This window comes from Ostrinia nubilalis, chromosome 12 (genome assembly GCF_963855985.1).
Source record: "Ostrinia nubilalis chromosome 12, ilOstNubi1.1, whole genome shotgun sequence".
Taxonomy (NCBI): domain Eukaryota; kingdom Metazoa; phylum Arthropoda; class Insecta; order Lepidoptera; family Crambidae; genus Ostrinia; species Ostrinia nubilalis.
The window spans coordinates 13,692,606-13,712,333 of NC_087099.1; the positions used below are offsets into that span (position 1 = coordinate 13,692,606).

General features: G+C 35.2%; 1 protein-coding gene across 5 annotated transcripts; it reads right to left on the reverse strand.

Annotated features, from left to right (window-relative positions):
• Positions 1–9,967: 9,967 nt before the first annotated feature.
• On the reverse strand, positions 9,968–16,524 carry LOC135076996 (uncharacterized). Of its 5 annotated transcripts, none has more exons than XM_063971580.1 (4): positions 16,272–16,524; positions 15,209–16,024; positions 14,293–14,541; positions 9,968–11,719 (listed from the first exon to the last, which is right to left on the reverse strand). In XM_063971580.1, the coding sequence occupies exon 4, from the start codon at positions 11,712–11,714 to the stop codon at positions 10,443–10,445; it is 1,272 nt and encodes a 423-aa protein (XP_063827650.1). In that variant the 5' UTR covers positions 11,715–11,719; positions 14,293–14,541; positions 15,209–16,024; positions 16,272–16,524; the 3' UTR covers positions 9,968–10,442. The 5 variants fall into 4 exon arrangements, 4 of the variants coding, with proteins under 4 accessions (XP_063827650.1, XP_063827653.1, XP_063827652.1 ...); XR_010258365.1 differs by lacking the exon at positions 9,968–11,719 and adding an exon at positions 13,155–13,396 and having other exon boundaries at positions 13,647–14,541; XM_063971582.1 differs by lacking the exon at positions 9,968–11,719 and adding an exon at positions 13,155–13,396.
• Positions 16,525–19,728: the final 3,204 nt, after the last annotated feature.

Genomic DNA, 19,728 nt, shown 5'->3' on the forward strand with positions numbered 1-19,728 from the left:
TGCACTGAAACAATAAAATAATAATAAATAAAAAATCTTTATAAAAAAAAAAGTTAAATTATTCTAAGAGCCATAACTTCTGCACTAGACTCGCAGGCCTGTATCGCAGTGGTAGTGCTGAGTGAACTTAAAATAAAGGGTTTTAAAATAGTAAGGCATTTATTAATGAGTTACATTATGTACTCACGGCTTGACGTTTCGGCTGCCGTGGTCACAAGCAGACTGGCGGCTCGTGGCGTCGGTCGTCCGTTCGGGCGGTTGTCTTACTATTTTAGTTGAACGGGAAAGTTTAAAAGGGTTTTACAGGGTTTGACAGAAAAACTTACTTCAGTGATTTTAATTCTCTTGAGATGAAGTACTTATTTGAAAAGCATAGTAAAACGCATCTTCTCAAGCAATATTCCTTTATTTAATTACAAAATTAAACCAAACCCTTAATATTACTACCTACAACGCTAACTTTAAGCTAGGTGTAGGCACAAACATAATTGTAATTCACAATAGGTAATAATATAGGGTACAATTTAATCATTTGTCTTTAAACACATTTCGTCTTTTGTATTCCAAAATATAGTTTTAGCTCTCACCTTAGATTGTTAGTGTATTTTTATGGACCGATTGCAGCATAAATGTGCATATCAATAAATATTTAGTGTCCTCAATTTTGTAAATGAAAAATCTAATGAAAAACAAATTTTAATGATACTACATTTATTATGTTGATTGATTTGCAAAATACACATATGGGAGATGAGTTTAAACAGCTCCAAAAAGTATGGCAATTGACTCTTATTTTAATCATAGCTTTCCGCCCGCGGCTTCGCCCGCGTGGAATTTTGTCTGTCACAGAAAAACTTTATCGCGCGCGTCCCTGTTTCAAAAACCGGGATAAAAACTATCCTATGTTCTTTCCCGGGACTCAAACTATCTCTATGCCAAATTTCATCAAAATCGGTTGCGAGGTTTAAGCGGGAAAGCGTAACAGACAGACAGACAGACAGACAGACAGAGTTACTTTCGCATTTATAATATTAGTTGGGATTTTTATCTTAAAACTTCAAATAACTTTGTCTTTTGTATGAAAAATAAAAAGCTTTAGGCGAAATCTTGAATTCTACCTCTTTAGCGAGCGCGTGGAAGACCGGATGATTGAATTTGACCTCATCGGGACCATCTAGAAATTCTGAATATTTTTCAAATAATTTTCTCTGTGTTCTCAAATCGATGAGTGGTTTCCGTCCTCTTCGACACTCGCCACTTTTTCCTTTATACAGGTGTCTCAATTTTGGTTTCAATTTTGATACTAAAAAAATATAAATCACTAGCTTTCCGCCCGCGGCTTCGCCCGCGTGGAATTTTGTCTGTCACAGAAAAACTTTATCGCGCGCGTCCCTGTTTCAAAAACCGGGATAAAAACTATCCTATGTTCTTTCCCGGGACTCAAACTATCTCTATGCCAAATTTCATCAAAATCGGTTGCGAGGTTTAAGCGGGAAAGCGTAACAGACAGACAGACAGACAGACAGACAGAGTTACTTTCGCATTTATAATATTAGTTGGGATAAATAACAGACTAATAAATTACTAGCAGAAGTTGGAAGTGTTAATCTTATGGATTATTACTGTTTCGAATTGAACAAATTTTTTGTGTTGGATAGTTAATTTATTGAGGAAGGCTATAGTATGCTACATGTATTTCTGTTTGGACTTCCGACACTTTACCGATGAACAAAGTAGGTATATGTGGGTAAAGTATCGGAAGTTCAAACAAAAAGTTGTTTTGCTAGTTTATCAAAAATTGTCATTTTTATACTACATAATATTAACAATTTTAAAGAGATTTTGATTATTTTTAGAACCTTTAGCAGGTTCTGACTAAATTATTTTCATTACCTACGTCATGTTATCTGTTTAGTGATTGGAAGAATTACGGTCGAAACGAAATTGGATTAAATTAAAACGTGGCTTTTTTAAATCATGCATTTATTTAATTTAATTATCTTTAAACTTCAAATAACTTTGTCTTTTGTATGAAAAATAAAAAGCTTTAGGCGAAATCTTGAATTCTACCTCTTTAGCGAGCGCGTGGAAGACCGGATGATTGAATTTGACCTCATCGGGACCATCTAGAAAGGACAATGTTCGTTCTCCATACATTGTTCGCCTAAGAACCACCAATTTTGACATATTACTACCCGAAAGCGAAATAATACGATTCTGTGTGTAAGAACAATGATTCCTGATGGACACTTGCCATAAAATTAATGATTATGAATATTAAATCACAGCGATTTTATAATATGTCGTTTATGACAACATGGCGTCTAAATCACATTGATTGTATTGTGTGAATGTATGAACACCGATTCGCGTAAAATGTTTTGTATTGTCGTCACGCCGAGTCGCAGCCAAATAGTATAAAATAATAGAACAAGTTTTAGAAATACAACTCGGCATTCCACTTTTATAATATGCCCACATATTGCACGTAAATAAACAACATGAATCGTAGGTTGTTTCCACCCTTGTCATCTGACACATGAAATAAACTCCTATTGTATAGATATCGAAGCCGAATCGTATATAATAATAGAATGGGTTTGGGAGATCACTCGGGGTTCCACTTTTATAAAATACCTACATATTGCATAAAAATAACACGAATCATGAGTTTTCTTTTCACCATTTACATCTGACACGAGATAACAAACTCCTATCTCCATGACTACCGTCGTAGTCTATGCCAAAGACTACAATATTTTAAGCAAGAAGTTTCAAACCTTAGCGGCTACAGTAACCCCTGGGCCACATACATCGTGATAACATTCGGTCGACACCGGAACGAAATGCAAAAAAGCACCGTATTCTAGTGCGGCTATATCACGTTCAACCGGGGTTTTAATTCGACTAAAGTCCTGACTAAAGACTGGAAGAAAATACGCCGCATTGTATGAGCACTTCGTGTTCGTTAAAGCGGCTTCAGATCTAGAGCCTACATAGTTTTCTTTCCAATAATATCCGCAAGTAGCGCTGCATGATCTTTACAACAAAAACGGAAATAGTTATTAAGGTGCCAAAATTATATGATTACTTTGGCACGGTATTATACACGTTCGAAGATTTGTCATTTTCATTCATTTCATCATCATCATCATCATTTCAGCCACAGGACGTCCACTACTGAACATAGGCCTCCCCCAATGACTTCCACATCGCACGGTTGGTAGCGGCCTGCATCCAGCGCCTTCCCGCTACCTTTATCAGGTCGTCGGTCCACCTTGTGGGTGGACGTCCCACGCTGCGTTTTCATTCATTTATTATTTTCTTAAAGTGCCGGAAAAAAATAGTTTCTAGCTGTCCCAGCAACTTCGTGAATAAAAAGTTGTCTTGTCATAAATCTTTAAAATCGTAATATTAATTTCTGAACGTATCCTGTTTGACACCTAATAAAATTATTTGACATAGCTGGCTCGGCGAATTTCGGCAAATTAATTTTGACATTGCAGAATATGACTTTTGATAGGTTTATCATAGAATTCGGCGGGGATATCCTCACGGAGGAAGTTCGAAAAATGGCGGAACAAGATCTTATAATAATGCAAGGCCGAAGCTGTAACGCGCGTGCTCCTACGTGTAATCCGGCGAGTATACAATAAATAGTAATGTCTGGTAAATAGTGGTAATACGTATCGTTCGTTCGTTCGTTTCAGCCGAAAAGACGTCCACTGCTGGACAAAGGCCTCCCCCAAGGATTTCCACGAAGACCGATCCTGCACCGCTCGCATACAGGCACCTCCCGCGACCTTCACCAGATCGTCGGTCCACCTAGTGGGAGGCCTGCCCACGCTACGTCTTTCGGCTCGTGGTCGCCACTCAAGAACTTTCCTGCCCCAGCGGCCATCAGCTCTACGAGCTATGTGCCCCGCCCCGTCTATGTCTATATGCGTTACGATTACAGGGTATCATTTTGCAAAGTCGCAAGACTTCACTCCGCTGCTGTCAAATCAATGTCGCATAATGTTATCGCAATGTGTGTGGCCCTTGGCCAAATCACAGAAGCCTATGCGAAGAAAGAGCACTTGAATGACAATGAAAATCAGGGTTACCATTTTATAAGATCTCCTCACTATTGAGGGTAACAAAGTAACATTAATAATCTAGCCATTAATTACATATTACCTATACGAGAAAGTAAAGCAACATGCGGTTTTATTTTAATTTGTAAAATATTTGTAACAGTTTGTTCTAAGTTTAGTTTTACAACAGTATTGCTGTTTCAGCTGTCACTGTGAAGCTTTGGGAAAATAAATAAATAGAAAAAATATTAACATAAATATTTATTTAAGTTTTTATGTTCATTATCATAATATGCCAATTTAAGTTACACTGTGTGACAGTCTTTGACACTAAACAAACTCTTCAGCTTAATAATACCTACCTACAGGGCGTTTTTATAGTTACTCTTGCTGATGAAACAAGAAGGGTTGATTCTACTACTGAAATACAACTACTTTTCTTACAGGACCAATATCAAATTCTCAAAAAAATTCACATCCTCCCCTCGTGATGGTGATAATTTCTATGGAGAGTTTTTTTTTTATATTCGGTCTCTTGGGATAAGTTATTCCATTTGAGCAGTAGAATTAATCCTTTTTATTTGATCACATACAAAAATAACACAAGTGTTTAGGAAAACTTCTTCTTTGGTATGGTATCACCACGGAGTTATAATGGCGGCAACTCTGTATCACTGACTTGTAACTTTCAAACAGTATGAATAATAAGGGCACCACATTGGTTTTCTTTCTGAAAAAAGGCTTTCACTTTTAGTACTAACCCTTTAGCACTATTTCATTGAAATAAAAATACAATAAACGCACAGAAGACTGAAATTGAGTCAACTGACGTGACATTTATAATTTGTTGACATTATGACAGTTTGACAAGACTAGGGATTGAAAAAGTTTTACATAATTGAAAAAGTAAAATGACAATTTATTAAAACGATTCACAAGGATATAATCGATTAAAATATTTATAAAATGTTCTGATACTTGCCTGTAGCGATTATCCAATCCTGGTTTCTACTGAAAAACTACCTCGTGGCAAGATTTTAATAAAATAATAAAATCTTTATCTTCTCTTTCACAATCTATAAAAGTTCATTTGGTCTATTATTATACATGTGCTATGAATGAGGGTTTTCGCGATTGAAAAATCCGCGAGATGGCAATACGTAGACGCGAGGGCCAAATGCTGCATGACTGGTGGATTTTGACATATCTGTCAATGTCATGTCAAAAATAACCAATCATGCAGCATTTGGACCTCACGTCTACGTATTGCCATCTGGCGGATTTTTCAATCGCGAAAACCCTCATTGGCATAGATTATGAGAGACTGGCAACTATACTAGGTTGATATATGTTTCTCTCACTTCAACTGACATTGGATTCAACATCGGATTCTGACACTTTTAAAGTTATGATACCATGAATATCAGTTTATGGTCCTAATTATTTTTATTTTATTTACGACCTTCGACCAGTTGGACACTTTAGATAGCTTCTTGTAATAGTGTCAATATCTTTTTAGCTTTTAACGCAAATCTAGTCTTCAAAGCAGTTTAATCGATTTATTTTATTTTCAAAATCGATATTTTATTGTCTATGATGGCCGCAGGAACATCACTATACATGGACTCCCAGCAATAAAGTACGGTAATGCCTTGTACAGATTTTATCGGCAAAAATTATGGAACTTGATAGGTTTTAGACCATGCCACGCACCAAAACGTCCGGAAGTTGTAATAGTATTATAGAATAAACGTTAAAAGACTTATTTATTTAATTTTTCAATGCTTAAGTGTCCATTAGAATGAAAGGGTGCTTAATGTATTAAAAAAATTAGAAAATAATTATGATGGGTTAATGTTTTTGGGCGGTTTTTTAGGCGATTTCTGACAATGTCCTTTGAATATTTTTCAAATAACTTTCTCTGTGTTTTGAAATCTATGACTGGTTTCCGTCCTCTTCGACACTCGCCACTTTTTCCTTTATACAGATGTCTCAATTTTGGCTTCAATTTTAATACTAAAAAAATATAAATCATAAATAACAGACTAATAAATTACTAGCAGAAGTTGGAAGTGTTAATCTTATGGATTATTACTCTTTCGAATTGAACAATTTTTTTGTGTTGGATAGTTAATTTATTGAGGAAGGCTATAGTATGCTACATAGTGTGTTTCTGTTTGGACTTCCGACACTTTACCGATGAACAAAGTACACGTGGGTAAAGTATCGGAAGTTCAAACGAAAACTTGTTTTGCTAATTTATTTATCAAAAATTTACTATGGATTTTTATACTCAATCATTAACAATTTTCCCCTGTATGGTAAGCACTAAGCATCAGGGATCTCTTAAGATTTTGATTATTTTTAGAAAATTTTGCAGGTTCTGATTAAATTATTTTCATTACCCATGTCATGTTATCTGTTTAGTGATTTGAAGAATTACGGTCGAAACGAAATAGGATTAAATTAAAACGTGGCTTTTTTACTGAATCATGCATTTATTCAAATTAATTATCTTCAAACTTTAAATAACCCAAAAAAACTAAAGTACATAATGTGTATCGAAAGTTTTAGGTTTTTATGTACGAAAAACATTTTTTAACCTTGTTTTGTTTGCTAATTTATTTATAACATAAAAATAAATGTCCTGCAACATAAATGTGAAAGTCCTTTATTTTGCAAATACCTATAATTAAAAATCTAATGTAAAATAAATTATACCTACATTACAGCATCACTCTAATAGTTGTCCAGCGGTCGGCAACATGCGGCGTCTTACTAGCAGCAGTTGCAGCCCGTGAATATTTAACAACATTTTTATCTTTTCTATAGGAATCACAAGTGGCCCTTGCTTGCCAAAAGGTTGCCGACCGCTGCTTAAATCAATAAAAGCTAAAAAATGTTACAAAACCAGGAAATAATAATTAAACGATTTTCACGCGTACAAAGTCACGGACAGACAAGCTACAGCAGCATAAACGTTAATATTAATACATTATAACAAAATGGTAATTGAAATGTTTCAAATCTACATTGAAAGAAAAACAGATGTAATTTAATCTTCATGCAAATACTTTTGTTTTTTGTATGCCGAATAAAAAGCTTTATGTGACATCTTGAATTTTACCTCCTTAGCGAGTGCGTGGAAGACCGGATGGGTAGATTTGACCACATCGGGACTATCTAGAAATTCTGAATATTTTTCAAATAACTTTCTCTGTGTTTTGTAATCTATGACTAATTGCCTTCCTCTTCTTTTAAAAGTTTTCCGGTATTTCGAAGTTGATTTCAATTTCGGTGTTGATTTCAATTTCGGTACTGAAATACAAATAAAAATAATTAATAAAATTATTTGCGTGATCGAATCAGAAATGAGATCCGCAGGAGAACTTAAGTGACTGACATAGCCCGCAGAATCGCTAAAATCAAGTGGGAGTGGGCGGGGCACATAGCTCGCAGAGCTGATGGCCGCTGAGGCAAAAAACGTAGTATGGGCAGGCCTCCCACTAGGTGGACCGACGATCTGCTCAGGACCGGTCTTTGTGGAAATCCTTGAGGCTTTTGTCCAACAGTGGACGTCATGCGGCTGAAACGAACGAACTTAATAAAATACGAACAACTATAAGTTTATTTACTATAATTTATTTCACAGAACATAACTTCAATTAAAATAAAAACCAACCATAACATAAAGATAAATGACCAACAGCCTACAGGACAAATGTGTAAATAAAAGAATTATAAATATAATTATAATATTTACCTAATGTCCTTAATTTTGCAATACTACAGGGTGTTTGGCGGAAGGTGAGGCAAATTTCGTGGATGTATAGTTAAGGTCCTTTTAATACAAGTTCGCCCATTTGACCCTAAGTGAGTAATACCTACTCAATACTTTATTGCATTTTACAGTGTAGGTAGGTAGGTCTTATAAAATATAAAACAAGTTATACCAGGCCTGTTCATCTCCGCGAGTTTACATCGAAAACAAAACACGCACGATGGCCCACCTACAGGATACTATTCGACAAGGCCTCACATACGAGCGAACATTGACTCACGCAAGCGTATTCTTGTGTATGATGGAAGAAAATAAAGAAAATGGTGTACTAAATACTGTGCAGTATTTAACTGCCTAAATAATAATAAAAACACAGAATGTACTTTTTTAAGTTGCCTCAAGACACTGAGAGGTAAATATTATTCATGATAATTCATGCTAAATCATGTACTTTCTCCGCCATTTTCCGCAGTTTGGCACCTCACGTCACATCATTTTACCGAAGTCAGCCCTATAGCTTCGGCGCAGTGCCGATCACTGACGTTTGTCAACAAAATGGTGCTTGACTCTTGAGACAGGCTAAATTACACCATATTGTTAATGACATTGAGCATACATTTTTTTAAATACCTTCGCGAAGTAAAACTTCTGTACGTAGTACTTATTATTATTCTGTGGTTATACCTACATTATGACATTGATTGAGATACAATCGTCGCCAACGCCGCAAAGGGACGAACATCATACAAACGGTCAAAAATTTAGTTAAGTATAAAGAAATTCTCCATTCTTCGGACACTATGTCGTATTTTACTCTCGTGTATAATTTTATAAAAAAAGGTTCGCCGTTTTGCGGCGTCGGCGACGAATTGTTGGAGATGCGCTTGTTTAAGCTGTTTAGCTTCAAAAAGTATGCCAGTTGATTCTTAATTATCATTTAATTTCAAATAAGTTTGTCTTTTGTATGACAAATAAAAAGCCATAGGCGACATCTTGAATTGTACCTCCTTAGCGAGTGCGTGGAAAACCGGATGATTGTGTTTGACCTCATCGGGACTATCTAGAAATTCAGAATATTTTTCAAATAACTTTCTCTGTGTTTTGTAATCTATGCCTGATTGCCTTCCTTTTCTTTTCAGTTTTTTCGGATATCTCAATTTTGGTTTCAATTTTAATACTGAAATAAAAAATAAATAATAATTAACAAACTAATAAATTACTAGCAGAAGTTGACAGACAGTGTTAGTCTTATGAATTTATTACTGGTTCGAATAGTGTCTAGACAAACCTAAAGAGGATTTAGGACGCTATTTGGATCAAATATGTAATTGCTCAATAATGAATAATAAATAAATAAAAAAAAAAAAAAAAGTGAACAAAATAATATTTGTGTTGGACACACAGTGTGTTTCTGTTTGGACTTCCGACACTTTACCGATGAAATATAACAAAGTATACGTGGTTAGAGTATCGGAAGTTCAAACAAAAACACAATGTATAGCTACACGACCAATGGAAGCTAAAGAATGTAGCAAAGACAGGACAATATATTTTTAAACAATTTTCAAATACTAAAATAGTTTAATTCAAAGATTACCTACATAAAAAAGTAATATTTAAATGTTTTCACGCGTACAAAGTCACGCGCAAAGCTACAGCAGTATAAGCGTGAATATGAAAAAAATGTAATTGTAAGGTTACAAGTCCACATTTAAAGAAAATAGATATTCAAATAATAATAATATACATAATATAGTCAAATTCAAAGAACATTTTATCATAAATAATTTAATACTTCAAATAATTTTGCTTTTTGTATGACAAATAAAAAGCTTTAGGCGATATCTTAAATTGTACCTCCTTAGCGATTGTGTAGAAGACCGGATGGTTGGATCTCACCTCATCGGGACCATCCAGAAATTCTGAATATTTTTCAAATAACCTTCTCTGTGTTTTCAAATCTACGACTGGCCTCCGTCCTTGTTTTCCTTTTAGTACTAAAATAAAAATAAAATAAAATAACAAAATATGAACGATTATTAAATTACTAGCAGTCGTCACTCTTCAAACTTATAAGTAATTGGAGAAAATAAGATTGCGCTGCTAATGCTTGAAAACGTTACTGCAGCGACATGATTTTTACCTATTAGCCTTAGTACCTACTTATTTATACAGGGTGAGATTACTCATAATACATATTCTATAAACCTGAGACAAATCTAATGAATTCGATTATATCAATAAAAAATTGTAACTATTTTTGTAATAAAACATCAAAGTTTTTTGTCGATAATTTTATGATGTAGTTTTATCCCCTTCCGGGGTTTTACTTTATGCAGGGTCACACTATAAATATTAGAAATGTTGTCTGAGTGAAATGTAAACACGAATTGATTTGTGAACTTCAAAAGCTTGACAGCTAATGTTATTTGTCAATGAAAATTTTGTATTTCCTCTTTCTCCCTGGTTTTGATGGTCGTTCGGCGCTTTGTAGCCTGTTGTTTTATTATGCTAAATAAATCAGCATTTTTACCAACTCAAACTTGTTTATTTTGGCCAAGCCCATCACTATCCATATAAATTAATTAATCAATGAAATCTTCATGAACTGTGACCTCTTCTATAGATTCCGGAAACGGTTCGTCTGTAAGCTTTGATAGAGCAAATGCCAGTGGATTCACAGCTGTCCTGTTCAATGGACAGATACCCGTTTTTTCGAACCCAGCTCGTATGTTTGATGGGGTGAAGCTTTTTTCAAACGCAAGAGTAAAAAATTTATGAAAATCATAGCGGGTTGGGGTGTCGCATGGATTTTTCATTTTGTAAGCTTCGATTGTCGTCCTCCAGGCTACTTTCAATGGTTGATGAACACCGACATCTAGTGGTTGGAGAATTGCGCTGGTGTGCGAAGGTATTGTAAATAATATTATATTTTGTGATCGAGCGTACTCCAGTACAGGTGGCAAAACGTGACTGGCGTTCGAGTCCATTATCAATAGAACAGGTCTTGCTGGAGGGATACACCGAACAAATAATGTTAACCAATCTAGGAATAGTTCACCCGTAATCCACCCTTTTGGAGAAAATCGTACTTGGGTGTTTGGCATAAATCCTTCTGTCAGTCGAGGCATGACTCTTTCACCTTCAAATATAATAAATGGAGGAACATAACATCCTGTCGCATTTATGCATGCCAATAATGCTGTTGTCGTACCTTTTTCTGCGTTTGTTCTGTTATAAACATATTTTTTCCCAACACTTGTCACAATTTTGTTGGGTTTGTTGACAAACATGAGACCAGTTTCATCGCAGTTCCATATTCGTTCAGGTGGAATGTCATGTTCGATTAATTGTTCTTCTAATTTTTGGTAAAAATCTTCCAAAACAACCGGGTTTGAGCAAATCGTACCTTCTGAAAGTTTTTCCGATGTTTGCATAGACAACCCGTATCGTTCTTTAAACTTCGCCCACCATTTCCGACCTGCAGAACCCTTTTTGTCATTGAATGTGCAACTAATATTCGCAGCTTTTGCTAAAGACAACGCAATTTCCTTTACTTTGGTTACTGAAAGATCAAAACCAAGTTCTTGCATCTCATTAATGTAGGCCAGTAACTTCTGTTCTATTTCAATAGGTAACGCAAACGGCCTTCCCATCTTGGGGATTACGATCTGTACATCTGGATTGCTCTCTCGTAGAGTTTTGTACTTCGTGACATGGTCTTTCAACGTCGACCATGGAATCTTATACAACTTAGAAGCTCTGTAGACTGTCATTGTTGAATTCAAAACATTTTCAACGGCAGTTTTGAGAACGAACTCAGAGTACTTTCTGTTCTTCCTGTTGGATTCATCCATGACATCTGAAAGCAAACATACATTACATTTGAACATGCCTACCTGCTTATATTTTCACTGCTTAAATTCGCAGCTTTTATTAATTTACTGTGGATTGTCTTCGTATTTCTGTGGATTTTGCTTCAATCTTTCTCTGTATCTTCTCATGCGTTGTGCTGACATTTTGCGGGAATATTTTAAATACTTTTTTAGTATTTTAATTAGACTTAAGATTATTTTATCAATTGTTTTAAAACATATATTTTTAATAAAAATCAACTTTACTTCGTAAATTTTTATTATACAGAATTTTTCAAATTTCTAGGTATCTAGTTACAAGGATTAATCATCTTCAAACTTCAAATAATTTTGTCTTTTGTATGACAAATAAAAAGCTTTAGGCGAAATCCTGAATTGTACCTCCTTAGCGAGTGTGTAGAAGACCGGATGAGTGGATTTGACCTCACCATCTAGATATTCTGAGTATTTTTCAAATAATTTTCTCTGTGTTTTGAAATCTACGACTGGTTTAGATCGTTTTCCTTTTTTCGGGTAGCTCAATTTTAATACTAAAAATATATGAACAGATTAGCAATTAGTAATAGTCGTTACTAGAGATGGGCCGACTAGTCACCGACTAGTCGGGAAAGCCGACTATTCGGCATCATTTCTAGTCGGTTACTAGTCGGCGACTAGTACCCGACTAGAAAATATCAGGTTAATAATTAATAGTAGCCATTAGCAGTAGATATACTGATAGATGCGAGAATAATAATATAACAATGGTTGTTGAAATATTTCAAAAACTGCTAGAGGTTGCAATAGTAATCATTTATTTCAAAGATCAAAAATTCTAAATATTATTCCATCATTTCAATGAAAATAAAATTTCGCTGTATAATTGATTTCGCATTTACAATATTTTCTAGTAGATTTAAGGCCAGTTTTGATCCGTATATAACACAATTAATAACTAATAGTTATATTTTAACAAACTATGAACTTACTAGCTTTTGCCCGCGAAATTCAGTTTGTCACAGATCGATTATAGCATTTAAGTTATTTTGTTTAATAAACAACAATACTGTAAAGTTTCACAAAATCCATTCCGTAGCTTTTACGTTAAAATTAACAAACATACATACATCTCCACAAACTGTTGCATTAATGTTACAGGATACTATTTATGAATTTAACTAAAAATCTGTTTTAAACAAGCTAACAGCTTTGTTTAAAATATATAATATAAATATATGATATTTAACCTTAACGATTCATGAAAATCTAACAGATAAATTATTATTGACGGGACTGCTACCATGTACCTTAATTTCGAGTCTGTTTCGGCACTGTTACAAGCGCCATGATCACGGAGTAACTGAGGAACTAGCGGGTGAGATGTCATGGGCAGACATACCAGACATATCGGTCTACCCTCTATCTCGTCAATAATAATTATTCAACTTAAATCCTAAAGTAAGTGCCCGACGCGTTCCTAGCGTACGCCGTCGGAGGATGGGTGTGCACTTCGTTCCTTTTGACCACGACACCGTTGAGATCCACTATGAGGTACGCGTGACACCGCCTGCTGACACTCATGCAGCACTGCAGCCGCTCGCCAGACTTCAGAGAGCAGTGTCGCCGATAAGTATAGTTGTTCAACATGACCAAAGGCTTCCCACACCTGGACGTTATGAACTGCACTGAAATACAGGATTATAACAACTATTTATATAGGATAATAATAGTTTGTGAAGAACAGTAAATTAATAAATACGGCAAAATTAAGTACATCGCACAAAATGCATTTATTTAAGAACTAGGCATTATGTCAAACATAAAAATAAACTCTGTATTAAATAAACATTGCATACTACAAATGCTATTATAAATAAAAACATGTATCTGTAATTAAACTTTGAAATTATATCAAATATTATATTTATTTATTACCTTTTTAAACTTGCCTAAAACAACTAAGGAAAATTTCCGTGCACCCGGACAATCACAGCAAGTATAAATTATAAATGTCCATCATACTAGAGTACTAGAGACTACTAGTCCGAGCATACTAGAACATAATCAGAAAATACAATTTTGTTGCAAAATAGCACCTGTTACAATATTGACATTAGATGTCACAGTGATTACCTTGATGTGCCAGCGTTTGTTCTACTTTATCATTTATTTTCACGTGTTGATCTTCAAAATCACCACATGTTGATAGTTTCTGATAGTTTTATGTCTTGAATTACAATTTCAGATTTCGATTCAATTTCGATGTATAATCGAGCACATAAAGTCGACGGTATCCATCGATTAGACAGCGTAATAATTACATCATAACTACAGAAACTTTATCTATCGGATAAACTGTCCAAATTCAATTTTCAGAATCCCCGCAGACTACAGAAATTTATTCGGTCAATAGTTTGGTCTGCTCTCTCATATTTAAATTGATGTAATTGCGAATGTACTTATATCCATACCATGTTCATACTGCCGACCAAACTATCGGCCGATGAAAAGTATTTTGTCCACAGGATGTCTCAAATCACCGAACTTATAACCAAATAAGGCTATTTCTAATTTCTCTTACCCAAGATTCAACCAATCTTAATGTACAACCCTTGACTGTTGCGGTGGTACTGGGTTGGTTCGTGGTTGTGCTGCCCATTTAGCGTCATGCCCGAATTGACCAGGTCCAACATGACGTAAGCCTGGCATTCCTTGGACTTCCTTTTGGTGCACTGCCACTTCTCTCGGGTCTTCGACGTGTGCTTTCGGCAGTACGAGTAGTTATTCACCATGAGCAGCTTCGAGCCGACGTGCGTTTGAATATACTGAACTGCAATGTGAGGTTACATTTCAAAAATTTCATTCAGTAAAAGAATTCGTAAAAGAATGTCCATCTCATCATCATCATGAAGATGAAAACTGATCGGGGATGATTAATATGTTGCATATTCTTGTGTAAGTGTGTATCAATGAAATTGTTAATCTATCTATCTAACCATTAAAAGTTGCAATTTTTCATATTATCTGAAGAATAAATAAGTTGAGTTTCATCAAATAGAAATATATTAAATTTTTGGTTGAACTGTACATTGTGTTTCTAGATTTAAAACTAATTAAATATTTTATTTAGATTTCTCTTCAATTACATAAGTCGCTGATTCCATTTGCATCGAACGGGTAAAGTCCGCAATTTCTAAAACCATTGCAGATTTCATCTCTTGTGATGTCCCTGAATCTGTCCTCCAAAAGGGACGCAAATAAAGCTCTGGTGACACTTATATACCCAGTCTTTAATTTCCAATCTTTAACAATATTTATCCAAGAATCTTTTAACGGCCGAAATATAGACACATCAACTGGCTGAATGATATGGGCTGCATTTGGATAAAAGGAATACAATATAATGCTATTATCAATGCATAGCTGAGAGATTTCTTTAGTTATGTGTAATTTATAGCCATTTATCAGCAATAATACGGGAAACTTAACATGTTTACCTTTCAGTTTTGGAACAAGGGTATCTGCTATGTAATCAAAGACACATTTTGATGTCAGATTTCCTTTATCGGACTGACGGACGCACCACTCTCCATTGACTAGTCTAAAGACCTGAGGTGGTAGTCTTGATGGATATACAATTAAAGGTGGCAATATACTCCCAGATGCTGCAATAGTTCCAACAACAGTTAGGGATTCTTTATCTTTGTTGCTTGTCTCATCATAGTTTAACCCTTGAGGACCGTGCACTAAGCCAGTAGAGCCTGTTTGAAATGAGCATTCATCTGCACCAAAGATTCTTTCCGGATCTTCTAAAATATCGGCGACGCCTTCAGTGATTAGATAATCTTTCAAATTTTTGTACCACATTCTCAAAGCACTTACTGTTACTGGACTTTTCGAAATATTTCTATATTCCACAAGGCGTGCAAATACATCTGGGTGTCTTTTCAAAAAACTTGCAAACCATTTTTTACTAGGTACATTATCTTTGAATGGATTTGGCAGTTTCTGTTCAATTATAATATCTTTAACAGTGTCAAGGATCATTTCTCTATTGACTGGAAACCATTTATTTGCCATCGCTATTATCCAGGATTTAAGCGTGGATTCTTCTTGTGTGGTCAATATAGTAGGCGGTTCCATTTTTCTATCCCATGAGTACTTATGTTTCAATGTATTAATAACTCTTGCACGGGGAATATTATACTTTCGACATGTTTCTCTCACTTTACCACCATTGCTTATTTCTTTTATAGCTTTTGTGACATCTCCCTTTTTATAGATGAAAACCCTTCTTTTCAGCGGCATGGTGTCTGTAAAAAGTGTAGAAAGTTAGCTTATCTTACAAGAAATTCAGTAAAAAATGCTGGGGCTGCCTTTTACTTCATAAAAAGATTATAATAAATTACAAGACAGACAATGTTTTGTACTATTATTTATATTGTTAATGATAAATTTATTAATGTGAAACGTTGAGAAAATCCGGCGACTGGGACCGCGGTCCCAGTTAGTTGCGGTCCCAGTCGCCGGAAGCCTCAAATGTATACCTAGTAATCTTACCTTGAAATTACGGCTATTTTAATTCAATCTTATAAAAATCCCATTACGGTCGCAAGTGTATTGTGGTGGTTCATGATTATGATCTTTTTCGAAATTGACGATCATTTTATTCAAATTTAAACTCACGTACGACTTGCACTGCTTCGAAATGCGTTTTGTGCAGTTCCACCTTTCGCCGGTCTTTGACGAACACCTCTTTGCATAGGTGTAACCGTGAAACAGCAAGAGTGTGGCGGTTGGTGTCCTGATGAATCTAGCTGAAAGGTAAATCAATAAATAAAAAAAAATCCTTACATATTTTATTTTATTACAATTTACAGTTTCAGGAGCATACAGCTAGAAGCTTAACGTACTGATAGTACTTTTAAGTTAACTATTAAACTAAGTTCTAAATAATTAAAACTAGATAAATAATTATTTCAATCTTATTGCAGCAGTCATATCTTAATATACGTGCCATCATTTAGCTGCCGGAACTGTGACGGCCCGTGGGTATGTTCTCTGAGCACTTTGACAACGCTTCTGAACTTGCTACCAGGTATTTCAGGTCCCAAGATCATACTAGCATTGCAAGCGGCGCTGAAACGTCGTGAGCACCGCCACCTTTGACCAATTTTTGTAAAGGCATCTTTGACGTAGACGTGCTGCTGATACATCATTTGTTTTCTGTTGCCACATATTACCACTGAAGCAGAAATAAAAAAACTTCAATTTTTCCCTCTTTCACCAAACCGATTGTGATGAACTGGGGTTTTATTAATTTTTTCAAATACCGGGACTTAGAATCAAATTGTCTTTGCAAATAAATCAGCTTTATTGACATACTATATACAGTAGCAACCTGCCGGGGGCAAAATTATGTTCAGTCCAAGTCAAAAGATAATTAAAAAAAAAGACAGTAATTTCTCAAAGAGTGCTAAGTTAGTTCTGGAAATTGTTGGTGCTTTGATGGAACTAATATTTTGTTCTGATATTTAAATAAAGCAGAACAGCAGTCACATCTTAACGTAAGTGCCATCTTTTAGCTGGTAATACTGTGACGGCCCGTGGGTATGTTCATAGCAAACTTTTATAACGCTTCTGAACTTGCTTCCAGGTACTTCAGGCCCTAAAACCATATATGCTTTGCAACCGTTGTAACGTCGTGAGCACCGCCACCTTTGACCAATTTTTGTAAAGGCATCTCTGACGTAGACGTGCTGCTGATACATCATTTGTTTTCTGTTGCCACATATTACCACTGAAGAAGAAATAAAAAACTTCAATTTTTCCCTCTTTCACCAAACCGATTGTGATGAACTGGGGTTTAATTTTTTCAAATACTGGGAATTAGAATCAAATTGTCTTTGCAAATAAATCAGCTTTATTGACAAACTATTTACAGTAGCAAAATTGCCGGTGGCAAAATTAAGTTCAAAGTTCAAGTACACCAAAATTCAACAGATAATTAAAAAAAAACAGTAATTTCTCAAAGAGTGTTCAGTTAGTTCTGGAAATTGTTGGTACTTTAATGGAACTAAAATTTTGTTATTATATTAATTTAATCGCATTACAGCAGTCAAATTTTAACGTAAGTGCCATCTTTTAGCTGGTGGAACTGTGACGGCCCGTGGTTATGTTCATGGAGCACCTTGATAACGCTTCTGAACTTGCTACCAGGTACTTCAGGTCCCAAGATCATACTAGCATTGCAACCGGCGCTGAAACGTCGTGAGCACCGCCACCTTTGGCCAATTTTTGTAAAGACATCTTTGGCGTAGACATGCTGACAATACATCATGAGCTGTTTGCTGCCACATATTATAACTGAAGCAAAAAATATAAAAAAATAAATTTTTCCCCTCTTTCACCAAACCGATTTCGATGAACTGGGGGTTGATTATATATTTTTTTTCATTTAATACCGGGACTTCGAAGGAAATTCTCGTAGCAAATAAATCAACTTTATTGGCAAACACACTAGTCTCAGTAGCAACCTAGCAACTGCTGGTGGCAAAATTATGTTCAAAGCCCATGTTCACCAAAACTCGACGGATAGTAAAAAACAGTAAATTCTCAAAGAGTGCTAAGTTAGTTCTGGAAATCGTTGGTACTTTGATGGAACTAACATTTTGTTATTACATTTAATCGCATTACAGCAGTCACATTTTAACGTAAGTGCCATCTTTTAGCTGGTAAAACTTTGACGGCCCGTGGGTATGTTCATTGCAAACTTTTATAACGCTTCTGAACTTGCTTCCAGGTACTTCAGGCCCTAAGACCATATATGCTTTGCAACCGGCGCTGAGGCGTCGTGAGCACCGCCACTTCTGACCAATTTTTATAAAGACATCTTTGACGTAGACGTGCTGCTGATACATCATTTGCTTTTTGTTGCCACATATTACCACTGAAGCAGAAATATAAAAACTTCAATTTTTCCCTCTTTCAACAAACCGATTGTGATGAACTGGGGTTTATTAATTTTTTGAATTAATACCGGGACTTAGAATCCCAACTAATATTATAAATGCGAAAGTAACTCTGTCTGTCTGTCTGTCTGTCTGTCTGTCTGTCTGTCTGTCTGTCTGTCTGTTACGCTTTCCCGCTTAAACCTCGCAACCGATTTTGATGAAATTTGGCATAGAGATAGTTTGAGTCCCGGGAAAGAACATAGGATAGTTTTTATCCCGGTTTTTGAAACAGGGACGCGCGCGATAAAGTTTTTCTGTGACAGACAAAATTCCACGCGGGCGAAGCCGCGGGCGGAAAGCTAGTTACAAATAAAACAGCTTTATTAACAAACTATTTACTGAGCAAAATTGCCGGTGGGAAAATTATGTTCAAAGTCCAAGTACACCAAAACTCAACAGATAATTAAAAAAAACAGTAATTTCTCAAAGAGTGTTCAGTTAGTTCTGGAAACTGGTACTTTAATGGAACTAAAATTTTGTTATTATATTAATTTAATCGCATTACAGCAGTCAAATCTTAACGTAAGTGCCATCTTTTAGCTGGTGGAACTGTGACGGCCCGTGGTTATGTTCATGGAGCACCTTGATAACGCTTCTGAACTTGCTACCAGGTACTTTTTTTTTTTTTTTTTTTTTTTTTTCTATTTACCTCTAGCATAACCAGAGCCTTTTTTATTAGTTATGTTTCAATTTGTTTCTATGGTGTTTGAGAGTTTAAGGTTAGTTGTTTGGTTGTATTTTCTATATTTGGTTTCGTTTTTATTTATTACTTTGAAAAGTTTGTCTCCATTTGCTATTTTATTATTTTACTTTTGTATTACTACGAATTTTGCTGTTGATTTTTTACCAAAGGTTTTATTTACATTTTTAAGTTTACTATTTTGCCAAAATTTTTGTGCTTTAATTTATTTGCAGGTAACATTACACTGCTAAAGTGTTTTGACCATATTATCATAATATAGTATTAACACTTTACTATTGTGCCGTTTGCCTGAAATATCTAT

Excerpts from the sequence above, each read along its gene's own strand:
- LOC135076996 (XM_063971580.1), bottom strand. The coding sequence starts at position 11,714 with ATGGATGAATCCAACAGGAAGAACAGAAAGTACTCTGAGTTCGTTCTC.